We start from the raw sequence: 18,081 nt of genomic DNA, 5'->3' as shown, positions 1-18,081 counted from the left end.
GGTAGCGCACATCTTTTACAGCATCCTCCTACCATCAAGCAAAAATTGTCTCCTCTCCCAAGGATTAATTATTCAACACGTTTAATGTGTTTCGGCTGACGGGGAAGGCGGCCACTCGGGTACATCCTGGTGCCGCAGCGCCTGTCCCCGCTTTGTCTCGCACCTGGTGTGTTTGCGCGGCTCGCCTGCCTTCCTCCCCCCCGAGCCGCCGCCTCCCGCTCCTCCCGCCCGCGCCCCGCTCCTGCCCGCGGGGCCGGGGAACACGGGCGGCTGCCCCGGGACGCGGCGCTGTCTCTCCCGGCCCGCACCTTGCCCGCGGGGAGGCGGGGGGCGGGGCCGCCGCTGCGCCCCCGCGGCCGAGGCTCCGCGGGCGGGGCGGGGCGGGGGCCGCCCGCGGGGGGGGCCGGCCCGGGCAGAGTGGCCCGGCGGCCGCGGAGGAGGGGCCGGGGCCGGGCGGGACCCGGGCGGTGCCGCCGCCCGGGCAGCGCGGGGGGCTCGGCGGCGGAGCGGGGGCTGCGCTCGTGACTTCGCTTCTCCCCGCAGAGAGGCGCCGGCACCGCTGAGGGGACGAGGCGCTTTTTTCCCGGCCGGTGGCGGCGGGGCGGCACCGGACCCAGGAGGACCGAGGGAAGGACCGGCGGAGCAGCATCCCGGCACGGGCCGTCCCGTCCCTGCCCTGCTCGGTGCGTCCCATCGCGGCCCGCTGCCGCCGGCCCGGGCCATGGGCCGGCCCGACTGAGAGCCCGCGGAGCGTCCGGCAGCCCGGCCGGTGCTGCCCGGGGCGCCGAGGGGGGGCCGCAGCAGCGCGGGGAAGATGCGCTCGGCGGCGCGGACAGCCGCGTTCCTCCTGCTCTGCGGGGGTAAGTAGCGCCGAGTCCGGCCCCCCGGGAACTTCGCGGAGCTCAGGTGCTACCAGCGGCTCGGTCCGGCTCCGAAAATCTTGCCACAAATACAAACGAGATATAAATAATCCTGATACGTTTTCTTCGTTTTTTAAAAGCTAAGTTAGAACAGATGTGAGTTTGCTTTTCTCTGAATTTATGATGTGAACGGGAAAATACTGAAGTATAGTCCCATTTTAAGTTTTTAAAACATTATTTCTTCTCTGTTAGCCCATTCCCAGAGCTTTTTGTATCATCAGATAAAATGCGTTTTGGATTGGTATATGAAAATGACCAGAATATGAGTAGTGATTGGATTGTAACTTAGATGATGCTATCCACAGATGTCAAGATTCTAAAGCAAACACAAAATCCATTATATCTCTTTTTCTTCCATATGGCTTTGTTTGCTGATGGATTTCTGATATTTACATGAATAAATCGAAGTTGTATGCTAGAGAATGCAGTACAACCTTGCACACCAAATATGCATTTATGAAAAAAAGTAAAGCCGAAAGCAGGCCAGTAGTTCACTAGTTGGTCTAACAGTGAGTAGAGTGCAATATTAATTCTGCCCCTTGTGATTCCCTGTAAGTGTGTGACTTGTTCCTTCTTGTTATTAATTCAGTTTAACTGTATTAATTTGCACCATTTTAAATTACTTTCTGTACTTGCAGAGATTGTAAAGCTCCTGTTTAACTTTTAGTTTATTTTTTTTCTTTAGTATGCTAAAATACTTTAAGTTGCCCTTATTTTTTCTCTTACTTAATACATTATTGTTAAGGCCTGATCGTAGTAAATTCTCACTGCTAGTGAAATCTAGATATAAGGGGATAAAATGTGTAGGAAATACTGTATCTAAACACACACATCTAGTAAAAAAAATAAAGTGGGTTGTATCCCAAGACATTTCACTGTCAAGAAGAATTAGCCGTACTTGTATTGCTAATGGATGATCTATCATGCCTACTTTGCTTTTATCTTTGGCAAATCCATTTTCTTTAATGTTTTTGGCAGAATTAGGAGAAATGTAATTTACGTAAGTTCTTCAGCTGGAGGGGTATGTTTTCATTAGCCAAAATGATTCACATGCTTTTGCTTGAAGATGATTTTCAGTGATTTCTCTTTAAGCTGAACAAATGAGCTTACTTCGATTCGTGCTGTGATATCCCAGATTATTGTAGTTCACATCCTGAGCTAGCTGGTGTTAGGAACTCCGGAGCTGCTTTCTCATATGGCTGGTTTTTTGGGGTTTTTTTCTGCAGCATTTCCCTTTCAGTTGGACCACCATTTGATTTTCCATTTAGTTGTATGACTCTCCATGAATTTCATTCTGAAACTCTCAAATGGGAAAGGTGTTCTCTCCGCTCAAGATAGATCTCTAAACCTTTCTAAATATCAAACCGCAGCACTTGGAAATAGTTTTAAACTATTTGGATCTGCCCGTAGTTGGGAGGAATATTATAGGATCTAATTTATTTGAGTAGGCTACCAAGTAGATTTTTTCTATACTGCTTGCTTATACTTAAAATTGCAAATATTTTGCTTGTGCTCTCAGCTTTGACTACTGAGGCTTCATACTCGATTGCCCTTAGTTTCTACTAAAACTATGGGGAAGAAAAGTTGTATACATATATGCCCACACTTTGGGGTAATTGTATTCGTAGTTATTTCAAGAAGTCCAGCATATTAGCAATGTTCTATGGGTGTCTGTTGGTAGAGAAGTGCTGCTTCACGTTGTTTAGGTGTGTGACACTAATTAGCTTTTATGCAGTAAGAGCTGTGTTTACAACAGGGATGAAGCATTATGTCTTGGAGGTACCAGCAAAACCCCTGCATGCATAGAGTTCCAGTTTAGAAACCACAGCTGTCTTAGGAGTGGTGATGCATTCCCCTCGTGGGGAACGCAGTGAAACTTCAGTGGGCTCCATGCTAGGGGAAAGCCTGGGATTTTTCAGTGGTAACTATCATGCTCTTGCCAGGTGTTGTGGTGGAATCTCTTTCAGCTAGGCAAGACTTCATCATAGAGGATTCCCACCTGAAGTCAACCTGCAGGGATACCCTTGCACTCAATTGCTATTGGTGCATCTTTGGTTTATCAAAATGTGAGGTTTTGGAAATCTTAGAACTGCCGTAGTTCATAAAACGTGCTTACAACAAACCCAGAGGTATTTTACTGAGTGATCTGGCGTAATCAATCTGCTGAGCGTGCTGTTAGTTGAAAGGATTAGGTTTGGTTATTTTGTATTGGCGGGCTTCAAAAAACACACTGGGCCATTTGTTCTGAAGCAGAAAGGCGCAGCCTTGGCGCTTTTGCACCACAGGCTACTTGTGAGTCTCCTGCAGGCATTGTTCTTAACATGCAGTAGCCTAGAAATAGCAAAAATAAAAGGAATGTTTCTTTCCAAATTAAGGCTTCTGTCTTTTTTTACCAATCAAAAGAAATGCAGGGTTTTATTATGGAGTGTGCACAGGTCCTTTTTTGAAAAGTTTTACATCTTGTCAGTTGTAGGACTTCAGGGTGTTTACTTGCGTATCACGCTGCCTGGCTGCTTGGTGCTGGAGTTTTGATTCTGAAAGCTCATTTATATCAGAGGAGGACCTTGTTCAGTTAAATGTAGAAAAGAATGCCCGTGGGAAAGAGTTGGTAGGGTTGTCTTGTTTGGAAAGTAATTTTTGTTATTAGAGGGAGTACTTTTGACAAGGTAATTTCTTTTCAGTGAATAAAACAGTTTGTAAGCATTACAATATGCAAATCTTGTAAAACTGGAAGGGAAACCTGCTCATGGAAATAATAATTACTTCAACGATATGCTCTTGAATGCAGATTATTCAAACTTTTTTCTATTTTATTGACTGTGATATAAAACTACTGATGAATGTACTAGTTCTGATAGTAGTTTATGGACTGTTTGGGATTGATTCTTACAGTGCATTTCCCTGCTGCTGGGATTGCTGCTGATATTTTGACTGGTTACAATTTACAGCAAGTCCAGGCTCAACTCGTGTGTCCAGATCAAGGACAGACCAACTTCAGAAACCAGCTGCAAATATTGACGTTCTTCTCCCCCAAGTGTGGATATTTCACATAATATTTGTATTTCACGATAGCAAATGGGTGCTTTCTCTAGGAAAAGAATACCTGTGTGATTCTGCCAGATAAAAGATCTCCCGTGCACTCATAGCTTTAGATCAAACCACCGCTGATCAGATCAAATGTGGAGCACAGACCATTGACTTGGGTCAGGAACTGGCTAAGACAGACATAATTTGTGTGCCTGGATTTTTTTTAAACAGTTATCTGGTCAGACAATATATGATCAGGATTTTACATTGTAAAGTGAAAATTCTTCTGTTTTATTGTGACCCTGACTGTGGGCAAAGGTAATCTGTGGAGGACCATGAAAGGCACTTCATTAGATCTTGTGAGTATTAATCAGGAAGCATCTCGAAGAGTTATGTGGGAATTTCAAACCTTACTACTCTTTTTAATAGGAAAAGGAGTATTAATCACGATGCTTTGGTTCTTACCTACTTTGTTGTTTTTCTCTGCCCAGAGGTTCGTCATCTTACCTTCTGGGTCTTCCCCAGGTGGCACTTGTCCTCTCTCTGGTCACCTGCTGCTGCCTGCATTGGACCTTGAAACTGCTGCTTCACTCGCACAACACTCACTGGGGCTCATCCCAGCACTCCTACCAGGGAGGGAGCCTGGGCCCTCGGTGGCCCTCTAGGCTTCATGTCTTCCCTCATTTTACTCCTATTGTCAGGTCCTTCACCTTCCAGTCTCTTCACAAAGGAAATTTTGCAGTGAAGTTTACCTCCTGAAGCATTTTCCCTTTCATAGAGAGTAATTTACTGTGTTGGGTTTTTTTAAAATTCATTCTAATTGGATCCATATTTGTGTTATATTTAGTTCCCTTCTCATTGTTATGTGCTGCCTTCTCAAGGTGTCAGGGCAACATGTGCTATTGGCTTGATTATTTCTGCCAGTCAGTTAGTTGGAGTCGTGGTCTTTGGCTTCATTCAAGTTTTTTTTTGCTATCATAGAGACTGTATAAAGGAAATGAATATGAAGATAGCAAAAAGCCAGCATTTTAATGCTTAAAGCTTATTTGTTAGTCTTTGATTAACAGACAAGATTTCTCATAGCATTAACATCAGCAGTCAGTCTGTATGACAGTGTGGCTTCAGCACCTGAATGCAAGATTCAGTAGCATGCCCACCATCAGTTTTCCATCTGTATGACATCTCATAGTCTCTTACATTTTTGAGTTTTTTTGCTGAAATGACAGATACGGCTGGTGAAAACACATGTATTTTGTTAATTTTCATTTCTTCTCTTTCCCGCAGTTTGGCCTCTGGCAGGAAGGAAAGGATTTGTTCAATTGTTGCTGTACTTTCATGGTTGGTTTGGCATTGCCGGTCCCACTCCTCCAGGCTGCTTTCTCTCCCATAAAGCAACCTAGCAGACACAAATATGCCATGGGTTGGAAGAAATCCATACTATAGAAGCTTGGTGTTTTCTGGAGAGCCTTGTTGTGTAAAGGTCATTTAGAGCCTGTCTGTGGTGAGGAGAAGGTTTGCTTTGTTCAGACATTGGCATCCTTCAGCTTTCCGGCAGAGCCCTAAGTGGTGCCAGCTGGTGACGGACTGCAATTATCTCTTGGTTTTGAAATGTAAAAAATTGCCTGACAGTGCTTATCGAGTGTGGATATTTGTATCAGGAACATTGCAAAACTTACCTGAACACAGGTGGTGGTTCCCTATGGGAGCAGGGTGGATTTTAAGAGCATCTTCTTCCAGGATTGAGGCACATTCATGCTGTGGTCAGTTCTTAGCTCTTTATACTTTGGTCTGGTTTGGCAACAGCAAAGCTTAAAAATTCACCAAAATGTTCTAAAGAAACTTTGGAATTGTTAATTCTCCAGATGATATATTTTTTTTTTAATAACTGTCTTATATTTTGGAAAGCAAACAAGTGAAGCATTGCGATGATAAATGCAGCAATCACTGTGGGAGAAGGACAGATATTTGAGGCTTGCGTATTAGTTTGGTTAGATCAGGATTCAAGTTCAGTTAGCAGCTGTGCTACACATTTTCTTGTTGTCTCACACTCTCTCTTAGTTTTCCATAAAGTACCACAATCATTAACTTTATCCTTAGAATATCATGTGCATTGTTGATTGACTAACACAGTTCCAAACTGTGCTATACTGGAGCTGAGGCAAAGTAGGGAGAACACAACGGGAAACCTTACAGAATCTCTGCAGTGATAATGCATCAATGAAAAACAGCATCGGAGAAGCTGTGGAATGAAATCTGTTCAAAGGCTTTATTTTTACAATGTGGTTTATTCTTTTGTTGGTGAGATATACTGAGATATTCCAAAATGTTTTGACAAAGTCATTATGAGCCTTTTGACAAGTTTTCATGTAGATGTATTGCTAGTTAATAAAGTTATTAAGAAGGTTTTTGTTAACAAAATAGTAAGTCAGCTGAAGTGTGAATAACCAGATGGATTTTGCACCTTTGGGAGTTCAGGATTTAAAAAAAAAAAGTATCGAAAGTGATCTCCTTTTTCCCTACATAAGGAGAACACAAAGCTAGTTTTCTTAAACATTACTTCATAAAGATGGCTAAATATTTTCAGATTTCTGGATCTTGATATGAGACCATAAACATACTAGGAACATTTTAACCTAAGAGATACTCTGTAAATCTGCTGAAATGAAGATGATCATCAGTGCTTTAGAGCCTAAGGGAAAATTAAAGTGATCGCAGTGAAAAAAGGGAATTGGAAACTTTGCTGGAGTAATAGTGCCAGAAATGTTGTTTGACTGAATTAGTTTAAAAATTTGGCTGATTGTAAATCAGGTGATTGTAAAAAGAAAATGGATATAGTAGTCCTAATGGCTGTCTAATGGCTTTTCAGTGTATGCATTTAGAAAACTAATTAAACAATATATTTAACTGATACAACAAAGTTGCTTGTGTTGCTGTAATGGGTGTTTTTTTGGTTGTTTTATTTTTTTTTTTAGTGTCCATTATGGCTTTTTTCTAAGTGAGACAAATTTCAATCTCAGATAATAAAATTAAATCTAGCTTTTTCTCCTAATTCAGAGGCACCAAGTTTTCTGATATGGACAATTCCATTATCTGCTCTTTCCACTTGTGAAATGGAAAGACTCATGTTGACATGAGTAGACTAGAATTTCATGTATCTCCAAAGTCCCTTAAAGGCTTGTTTAGCCACTGAATTAGAGCAGGCACCCTGTGGTCCTGTCAGTGCCATTCTGAAGGTGTCTTGGAGATAAGACTCTCACAGTGGCTTAAAGACACAAGTAATAGTTTCTCTGGATTTGGGAAGAGTAGAAGCGTTACTGTGGATAGTTCTTTACTATTCCTGCACAGAGAGTTGATGCTTTCAGTTTGGCCCCTGACAAAGATGATGTAGAGCAGCTTCCTTCGACTCTCTTAAGAGGTGATACTTCTACACTGGTTGGCTTCTGGAGATCTGTTGTCTTTGTTGATGAGGCGCCTTTCCATACCCTATTATCTTGTAGACACTCAAAAGTATTTCTGTGCAAAGAGAAGTAAGGATGTAAAAAATACCAATGGTCCACAATATGTTGAGAATGGATTTTATTCTCTAGGTTCTCTTTCTCTCCCTTGCCACTGTGTTGCTTAAAACTTGCTTCATGTTAAAAGTAGCTCTGTGTGTTGCTGCTGTGCATTTGGGAGGAAGGTTCTGACTGCCAGTGTTCCTGCTGTTTGGTCAAGAAGGGGAGTAATAATTTGGATTAATGCAACTAAAATGTAACATAAAGTCAAAGAAAATCTATTGCTTACTGAAATTTAGCCCATGAAAGTCTATGACTTTAAAAAGCTGATGAAAAAAAAAATAGATTGATTATGTGTATTTGGATGGGAACACACCGTATAGAATGATTAATACATATGTTTATGGCAGTCAGTCATCTCAGAAGACCAGAGGGTTTGAAATGTATATGTACTCTAGGGCAGCAACCAGGCTTTCTTTTATACAGCATAAAAGCAGACACTAGGAAATTATGTGAACACATTTATATTGCCAGATTGTGGTGTGCAAAACTGTAAGTCAGAAGTGTGCTGTTCATGAAATCTGAATAACAGCGAGGGGAAAGGAAAGAATCCAAAGAATTCTCATCAAGAAAGGGCTTAAAGTTGTTATTTTAATAGGAAAAGAAGTTTATTTTCCAGAGGAAAAAAAATGCAAAAAAATTAAAATTTGGAGTAGTTCAAGAGAGTGGATTTGGGTAGAGGGCACTGGAAATATGAAATTGCACTGTGATGACTGGGAAGTTGTGACAGGACCTTTGGAGAAAATATCCAACACTAACTATTAACAAAACAGAGTGCTGCTTTGGTACTTGCAGTGAGAAGTCAAAATTTTGTAAAACAGTTGAGAGGAGCCTTCTCACATCTCTGAAGTACTTAAGCATATGCTTTGTTTTATGCCATATCAGCAAAGCATTTTGGACTGGGACTGCTGCATCAAAGCCCCATAAGGAACTGCACAGTTCCCAGAGTTAAAACTCTGTGGCAGTACATTTAGGTGCCAGATTTCTCTTTGCTCCCCTTTGATGTCAGGTTCCCCTTTCCTGGTGTGTGCTGTCTAACCGTTGAAATAACTCTGAGGTGCAGGATTTCCTTTTGTGGGACCAACACACCAACAGTCAAAATAATATCTCAAATTCTTCTGCTGCCCGGAGAATACAAAGATTCATCGAGTTTGGAAACTGCTGCACATGTTATTCCTCAGGCATGTAGGTGAGGATGGCTTGCACAGAGCTCTGTATTGCCTTGGTTTACAATACCAGGGCTAGTTTGCTTAGAGCTGGTTTGGATGTCTTTGTCCTCCCTTGTCGCCTGAGGTTTAGGTGCAGTGTTCTGACCACTTGGTCAATATCAGTAGGTTAAGATACACATCTGAGATACTTTTCACTAAGAGCATGAACAAAGTTCTCTGTGTGTGTGTGTGTGTGTGTAGTATGAGTGACTCTTTTGACTGGGTAGTTTTAATGAGTAGACTTAATAGTGTAACTTTCCTCAGTTAGACCAGGGAAGATGCCCTTGAGCCTTTCTGTAGGACTGCTGTTTCCCTGGGCTATAGATTTTTGGCAGTGGTTTCTGGTGCTACCTTAGCTTGCCTGCCTTTGAAGTGTGAGTTATGTATTGGGTGCCCCATTTGTATTTTGATAGTCACAGTGTCTTTGGAGAGAAATACAGAAACAAATATTAAAAAAAAAATATGATTGTCTGTTACTCCTTTTCAGCAATTTTGGGTAGAGCTTTCTCTAGCTGAGCTTGTGGATGCCAATGAAGTAAAAAGGACTGAAGAAGATGATTTGTGTAAAATGGCTCATCCCAATTGCTATTATGAAACAAAAAAAGCAATGAGAGTGTTTAGATTTTGGGTTTGAACGTATGCGCTTTAAAGTAATGAAGGGGAAACAATATGGCTGTAATATAAATTTTATTGCACATTTCAATTCAGCACTGCTGACATGCTCTAGATGAGAAGGCATTTTAAACAAGTTTATTGCTTTGGTAAACTTTTGCCTTTGTGAAGATTAGAAAAGTTATATTAAATTGTTTTGCTGACGACTCTCTGGCTAGTGAGAGAGTTTATAACATGTATTTTCCAGAATATTTTTATTTGAAAAAGGAGACAAAACCCCAACCTTTAAAACTTAGCTTCTGTAGATTTAACAATAAAGAGGGTCATCTTAAGAGACTGTGATAGATCACCCTTAAATGCTCTGTGAAAATCAGAAACATTTATAAAATTATTTTTCTTACTGAGGCATTGAAGTGAGTCTGTTGTTGGAAAAAGGGTCTTTTTAAACTATTTATTTTCTTAGATTCTAGTCTAACAAAATTTGGAATGAAAGTTGGACCAAAGGTTTTAGGGCAGTAAATGTCTAAAGAAAACAAGCTGTAAAAAAAAGCCCAAGGTTTTACTATCTTTTTCGATGCTGCCCCTCCACCTATTATTTTTTTTTCAATCTAGCTGCTGTAGACTATTATTTGTATTTTTATAATTTTTCCAATAACTTCTTAAATCCACGTTTTCCTGGCATCATGCAGTTGGGTGTCAATATTTTAGTTTATTGGAAAAAAATTGTCTTCTGTCTTTGCAAAGGCCATTTTGGCATCATGGCAGAGCCATCCTTAATACCTGGCAATTAAAAAGCAAAGGGGATGAATCTCTACAAGTCTCTACTTTGGCCTTTCAGAATGTTTTTGTCCACAGCACAATTTCCTAGAGACAATAATTTAAATACCTTATTTAAATATTTAGATCGGTCATTAAAAACTCAGTTTAGATTGCATACAGTAGTTATATTTGTCAGTGTAATAACACTGGTAGCAAGGGCTTTTACTTACTTTATAAAATGTTCTGTTGCTAAAGAGTCCTTATGACAAAAGATTTTTTTTTCTCCTTTCTCTGGTAAACTTGGTAATGGTATGTAAGACAATGTAAGAATTACCTGACACAGTAGTTTATTTCCTGATGATGCCTGGCAGTAACCAGTTTTGAATGGTGTATTTTGTTCTTCATACTTCTTGAAATGCAAAGGATAATAACAAGAAATGTAGAAAACACCATTTTTGAAGAAAAACAGAAATGAACGGCAATATTTATTCACAAAGTCAACTGAGAAAGTGCAGAGTTCAAATTTTTCAGTTTAGGCTGAAGTATTACAAAGGTGGATGTACTGGTGGAAATTGAGTAATGGTGAAAACAAACACTTGGGACATAGCAAGTGATATAAGGGAAATGTTCTGGTAGCAGGGAGCTAAAAGGATCTGTTGTCTGCAGTCATTGTGGGGTTTCTGTTAATTGGAAGTATCTTAAGAACAGGTGGGACAGCAGTGTATTGATGGTTGGTTATCAATCCTGCCTTGGATGACCTCTCTTGGAAACTTTGGACTTCATCTCCTCATGGTTTTGTGCTTGGGGTGTTAAAAACAGGACAAATGCAGCCTTTGTATGTCTGCTGAAGCTAATGTCTGGTGTTTGGTCAATCAGGGCTCCTTATGAGATCATGATAACTTAAGTCTGCAGTTAATGCAACTTGAGAGTTAGTATCAAAATACTTACATTGTTAATCATCAACAGCTGAATAGGCAGGGGTAAGATGCCTTTGATGTCAAGACGAACTTCTGGAGTTTCTGGTTTTCAGAGTATCCCCAGGGATATATTTGATATATGGTGGTCTTTGTCTTTTCAAAAATCAATTTCTAATTCCATGCTCAGCATTCTCAAATCCCAGACAGTGAGTTGGGGACCTCATAGTGGCACTGAGCATTTCCAATTAAGACCTTGAAAAAGTCTGTATACGTGGCCTAACCTTGTCACCCAGAAAAATAAAGAGTGCTGTTTTCTCCAGATAAAAAATGAAATTCATTGGAGTGATGGTGTTTGTTGAAGTAGACACAGAATTTGAGGATCCATTTTCTTAAAGGTTAAACTGGATTTATGATTTGGTAGGCAGTTCTTGTTAAATGAGAATTTTATGATAGCAGAGAGACCATGAGAAAAATTAGCACTGGGATTATATCTCTACTGTCAATATTTTCCACCCTGAATCTCAAATTACGATTGCCAGGACCATTTATCTTTCTTTGACATCAGCTGCTGAGAACTCTCCCTTTTATCAGTGCAATGCTTTGTTAGATTTTGATCTTTGAAGAACTGCAGCTTGTATTTTTCTACTGTTGGTTCTGTTTCACAGTTAGCGTCTTCCACTGCATTCATTGTAGCTTCACATTTTCAATTTAAATGTTTATGTTTAAATATGCTTAATTTAAAATGGGGTTTGGGACATGAGCTACTTAACTACTTCTGCTTGGCAGCACTGGTCTCATGGAAGGAGCTGGTGATAAGGTGTTTTACAAAACTCCAGGGAAAAATGGTGCAATCCTATAATGTTATCCTATTTCCCATTCTTAGAAGATTTCTGCTTACCCTATATGTGCCAGAGTGACATTATCCCAATCTGAATGCAAGAAAGAGGAGGTAGCTATGAAGAAGAGAAAGGCTATTGTTCCTTGAAAATGAAATTGCACTGAGTGCATGATTACCTTTCCAAATGTCTTGATAGAGAGTGCAGACACTGTCACAGCATCTGTGATTGTTTAGACATGTGATTTTGTCTGGAAGGAATGTTTTATTTGGACTTTTTTCCACATTTAACTTTTGAATAGCTTGTGAGTCCAATCTGTCTCTCAATAGAATGAAAACATTAAGCCTTAGCTCTTTCTGCATTCATTAAAAAGACAGGAAGGAGCATTATCGTGGCAGAGGTGATTCAGAGAAACTGCAGAACCTCATTTTTCCCTTTTCACACCAGACACCTCCTTCTAAGAGCTTTAATTACAACTGCCCTTAGATACTGCTGGATTATGGATGTAGATATACCCCTGGATCAGGGAGTATATTGCCAAAATGGTAGCAATTCTGAAGCCTTTTGTGCAAAGACCTGCCTGGACCTTTTTTGTTAAATATCCACATGGATTTAGGATTGACCAGAGTTCCAAAATATAACCCTATTTAGAAAGAATGAGCTTAAAAAAAAGAGATAAGGAATTAAAATAATAAAAAACCACAATGAAATTAATTCATCTGCTACATTCCAGCTTCTGTACCTGTTTCACTTGCCTGGGGAAATTTCAACAAAGTGTGTGTTAAAATGCTTGTTTCTTTTCTGTTCCTTATACCACCAGTTTTACTGGATGAGGGAAAACAGACTGAAGCTTAGGAAAAAAACAGGAAACTGTCAGTGCAAAAGTACTGTCAAAAGCAGAACGGGCCAGATTTTCAGATAATGGTATGCTTGTATGTTTAATGGGGTCATAGTTTTTTCTAGCATTACTTAATGAAGATGAATTTCTCAGTGAGATTTCAGGTAACCTGTGGGCTGTAAAATAATTAAAAATTAATTCAGTTGTCACTATTACTAATAGTGGGTATTTTTTCTTTTAAAGATGTTATACTTGCTTCTGGAGAGCACAATAGGACTTACTTGTTACTTCTTTTGCCATGGTGACTTTTCCCAACATCAAGTTATGAAAAAAATAGCTGGTGTCAACTTCCAGAATTTGCAAATCACTTTGGAAGAAAAACTGTAAGAGTGAGGGACTGTTCCATTTATCTCAATGAGACATTAACACTGAAATCTTAAAGTCATTTAAGTGTGGTCATTGGCAGCTTTCTCACTGCTGATGTTTTTGTAGAGCTGTCTGGGTAAACGATTTTGGATTGTTGTGGGAACAAATGGCCAGTGATGGGCATCATGATCTCTGCCACAGTTAGGTCAATATTTAACAGGATATTCAAGCCCTAGTCAAAAATCACCTAGTAATCCTACCAATGGAGTATCACACAGGAATTTTTGCATGGGCTCCCTGTTTTAGGTTTCCATGGGTGTTTTTTTATAACAACATGTTGTATGGTGATATATGAAGTGTGAAGTTGCAGAGTGACATAAAATGCATACCCTGGAAATTAAATAAGCCACATGGACTGTTTTGCTAATTTTATCTCCCTAAATAATGTTCCTGTTATTTTGCAAATGCTGGTGGAGAATCAGGTGCATTTAAGGTGCTTTGCATTTTCAAGGGTCTGTGTTTCTCATTATGAAATTAAGAGTCTTCTTATGGTCAAGTTGACAGATAAATATACACAAGTTTATTTGAGTTTACTCTTTCTGGAGTGGTTCTTCTCAAACTATAGTTTCCTTCAGAACATGACTGACAGATGGTGGTGGTCTTTGTCTCAGTTTCAGTGTTTCTGGATTGTGGCTCTGTCAGCTGAATATCTATGGGAAAATGCGTTACCTTTAGATCTCTGGTTCTTGAACTGTAGATTTCTGATGGGCTGTCAGCCATGGTAAAGATCTGAGATGCCTTGTTAAACTGTTTCAGTAGTACTTACAGTTAAAGCCTTGATGATGAACATGTATTTGATCATAAGAAAGGGATGAGGATTGAGAGGCATACAGTGATACAAAATGCTGGGAACCTCTCTTGCGACAATCTTCTATAACAAAATTTTTGTTAAACAATTTTGAATACACAACTGCTCCTTCCTTTTTGTTAAACAATTTTGAATACACAACTGCTCCTTCCTCTTTTTCTTCCTTTTTTTTCCCCTTTTTTTTTTTTTTTTGAGAAGGGTTTCACTTTTTGTGGGAAAAAAATCAATCATATGTATATATTTATATGTATATGCACGTGTGTAAAAATAACAAGTTGAAGAAAATAGTCAAAGCAAGAAAGCTTCTGACTGTCAAATAGCTTGAGGGCATTTGCTGCTATTCTTAAGGCACTGAAAAGAACTTGTAACTTTCTGAAACAATGGACATTTTTATTATAGGAGGCTTAAAAATAAGTTTAGAATCAAGCCTTGCCAGAATATATCCTGTCTGCAGCTGTTAGGTTACTTGGTTTATTTAGATATGAAAGTTGTAAAGTCAGGATTATTCTGCTGGATCTGTAAGGGTAAGGATTTCCTCTTCGTACACTTAGGCCTGTCAGATCTGGTCTGGGCACTGATGTCATACTTAATATATTATATTTTAGCAGTGGTTGATGAACACCAATTCCTGTCAGCAAAACTGGATGCATTTGTCAAGGGAGAAAGTGAGAAACTGCCCTTTTGCATCATACTGTCACATCTCCCAGCACTTGTGGTATTAAGCCCTGCTTCTCTCACACTCGATATGCAGAATGAATGAGGCTGTTTTACTATGACTTCTGTTTTTATAGTTAGCTGAACTTTGAAATTGTCTCCTAAATCATCCTTGCCAATAGCATTAACTACCCCTTTGCTGGTAGTCAGAGATTATTCTACAGTAAGTTAAAGGGTAACTCATCTTCTTTTGTGATGACAGGAAACATGGAGGGATGTAAAAGATAATGGCTAATTCAAAGCAGAGCACTCCACTCTGCTTCTGGAAATCCATCAACTCCGTTAAAACAAGGATCTGAAATTTTGCAACAAACTTGGAAAGCTCTTTCCTTTTTGCTGCTTCAGTAAATTGTTTTCTGGGGGAAGATGATGCAGATGCCCGTGAATTATGGTGCCTTTCATTATGAGGGGGTGAACTGCACATTAGCCTGGCATTCAGAAGCCTGGAGGTTTCAGCCACTGTGCTTTTGCTGTTTCAAAGAAGGTAAAAGCGTGATGCAAAGTAGATAAATGATGTGGTATTAAAGAAAGGTCTTTATCCCTCCTTCTCCTTTTGCAGCACCAAACCCCTGAAAACAGATCAACAGATCATTTAAAAATGTTCTCGTGCAGAGATGAGTCATCCCAGCTGTACGGCTGGGCCAGGTAGTGAGCGACAGGGCCAGGTGGAGCAGAGCAACAGCAGGTGAATTGATCCTTGGGTAAACACCTGTGTTTGCTTTTTCAAAATTTTCTTGTTAAAGACAGCTGCAGCAAGGGAACAAGAAAAATCTAATGTAATAACAAGCCGCGGAAGGATATTTCAGTTACTTTTGTCAGAAACAAGCTGTATCTGGCACTTTTCACATGGCAGTTCCATCCATGCTTCCTGTTCAGCACCTGGGGCTGCTTCTGCTATGTAAAATCTTGCTGTTGTCGTTGACAGCCAGGTTGTTGCTCCTGTCATTAACTGCGTCAAAGAAATGACATTATTTTCTGCAGATGGAGAGGTGGGATCAAGAAAACATTCCAGCTAAGTCAAGAGCATTACCTTTGCATTTACTGTATTCTTCTGGAGCAAGACATCTTGTAAGACCTTGAGCAAAACACATGAAAATTCTGGATCAGAATATTTGCTCATGAGGAAACATGGACAGTGAAAAGACTGGGTGGAAACAGGAGCAACACTTTCTCAATGTTCTAAAAACCTTCGGAAGCACTGTGTCCAAGACAGATTTGAAGACATCCCTGTGCTCTGGGGAGCTCTGGAGATGGAGGAAAAAGACCAGATTCTTCTGTTACAGCCACTCTTAATCTTCGAGTATAGAAATACTTACTTAGGCAGCATTTAGGTATGGCAGTCAAAAGCAGTGTAAAAAATTATGAAGTAGATTGGTTTTGTTAGACTATGATTATACTTATTCACAACTCTTGATAGGTGTCATGTACTGTGAAGCATTTTTAATTTCCTGAGAACAATGTAACTTAAGATATCTTTCTTCACCAGGCCATTTGATTTATTAGAAAACTGCAAGATCCATGTAGTGCAGACTCTCTTAGTGATTGTTGTGTCCCATTCCCACGGTGAAAAAGTGGAACCATGGTAGCTTGCATGTGTTAAATTGTCAATGCACGTTTTAACATGCTACATTCAATATATCTTATACATGCTACATACATTACATATTTCTATATAAGGTCTGTCAAACATAAATAAAACAAATACTCAATGCTATCCCACCACAAGCATTGTAGAAGAGAGCAGGAGTTGCCTTACTGAAGTGCTTTTTCTTCCTACGCTGCCACATGCAAAAGAGATTTATGGAAAACAGAGAAAACGACGCTGATGAGAAAAACAGATTTACAGTGAAAGCCACTATCACAATATAGCTACACTGTTTAGCAAACACCTTATGGAAGACAATACAATGTGCCAGCAAGACTGCTTTTATTTTACAGTATTTCTTTACAAGCTAATAGACAGTGCGCTTGATAAAATTAATCTTGTTATGAGAGATTTATTGTCATTACAAATAAGTTCTACTAAATTTATTAATTTGTTTCATTTACTCCTTACAAAGTCAATATGTTACTTGAGAATTAAGCAGTTCTTTGCTGTCAGTGTGTTAAATTATTAAGGGGAGGTGGTGGGGAAGTAAATAAATAAGTGAACTAGTAGGAGATAAGATAGACATCCACCAAAAAGAGTTTAAATTTTGTCCAAACATTGACAAGCACTACTGCCTTCAGAGGGCTTGGATCAATCCTTGTGACTCACACAAGAAAAAAGTCATAAAATTTAAAATGCCTTAATGTTTGCATCCACAAGCTTATTATCCATGATAAATCAGGGAAGGATATTTTGCACAAAGTCAGCTATTATCTGAAAAGTTTATAGCTGTTTAATAAAACAAGTAATTGGTGTTATTTTGTTGCAAGGATGCACTTTTTTTTTCCCAGATAGTAGGCTTGCATGATTCTGACTTGTACGGTTCAGGTGCTTTTATTGGCAGCTTCCATGATTTATGGCTTGCTGAGTGACATTTTATTTCCTATTGAAGGTAGTAACAGCTTAGAGTCTTCAATTAATCACTTTTATAAGTAAAACTGCACTGGGTATTCCTAGAACCAAATTCAAGCCAGGTTCCTTGAGAAATCCAAATTGCCAAGAAAGCCATGTGGATGAACACAACCAGTGCATGCAGATAAATATGAGCCAGAGAGGATTAAAGAAGGAGGCTGTAGCTGTAATGTCTAGACTAGCATTTGTGACTGCTAATACACTGCTAATATGGGTCTGTTTTTTCAAACAGAGGTGTTCAGAGGGAGCTTAAGGTCTATTATGAGATTTCCTCCTGTGACAGAAATGAAATAACTTCGGGTAGGATCAAGCTTCGTGGATTTCAGCTTCAAAACTCTCATTAAGTTTCATTTCACCTTTTGTGTTGGTTTTGAGACCCTGTCAGAATTCCATTTGGCACAGAGAGAGCAGTGTGTTCATTGAAGAAATAGAGTTTTAAAAAGCATGATTGCTTTTACAGTCTTGTGGTGTGTGTAGCCTGGCAGGACAAGTGTCTGTGCCCAGAGACTCTCTAGTTCATATCCCTGCATTGATGATTAGATTTAATTTCTTAATAAAAACCTCAAGTGTGGTTTAGGGAAAACGTTGCAGTGAGATGATTAGTGGTGGAATGAAAAGACGTGCTCTTACTGGAATTCAAGTGCCTTCCTCTGATTTTAAGGCACACAGTGATGAATATGCTGCTGCTAATGTGGGTTTTTCACATTTAGCCTTAGAAGTGGAGGAAGACTGAAGAGGGGTGAATATAAAGGCCTGAGGAACTGAACTGGTGTAGGTATCTGAAGGGAGGTTTGTTCATACTTGGGAGAATAATGGCAAGTTGAATGAACAGGTTATTGTCAGAGCTTCTGCATATCACGATTCTTTATGTGGAAAAGAAAAACCTCCATGATCTCATGGGA

At 39.7% G+C, this 18,081-nt stretch overlaps 1 protein-coding gene across 1 annotated transcript in view; it reads left to right on the top strand.

The window, feature by feature from the left end:
- Positions 1-782: 782 nt before the first annotated feature.
- RET (ret proto-oncogene) overlaps positions 783-18,081 on the top strand; it is a 73,671-nt gene continuing 56,372 nt past the window's right edge. The window contains exon 1 of the mRNA XM_088059320.1: positions 783-860. Within this exon, the coding sequence (XP_087915446.1) occupies positions 815-860 (46 nt within the window). The 5' untranslated portion in view covers positions 783-814. The remainder of the gene's footprint in view (positions 861-18,081) is intronic.

The sequence above is a fragment of the Pseudopodoces humilis genome, chromosome 9 (genome assembly GCF_049639895.1).
Source record: "Pseudopodoces humilis isolate 2021_Gansu_Grassland_sample_001 chromosome 9, ASM4963989v1, whole genome shotgun sequence".
Classification (NCBI taxonomy): domain Eukaryota; kingdom Metazoa; phylum Chordata; class Aves; order Passeriformes; family Paridae; genus Pseudopodoces; species Pseudopodoces humilis.
The sequence above is the reverse complement of the archived record's forward strand: the minus strand, read 5'-3'. Positions and strand labels throughout refer to the sequence as shown.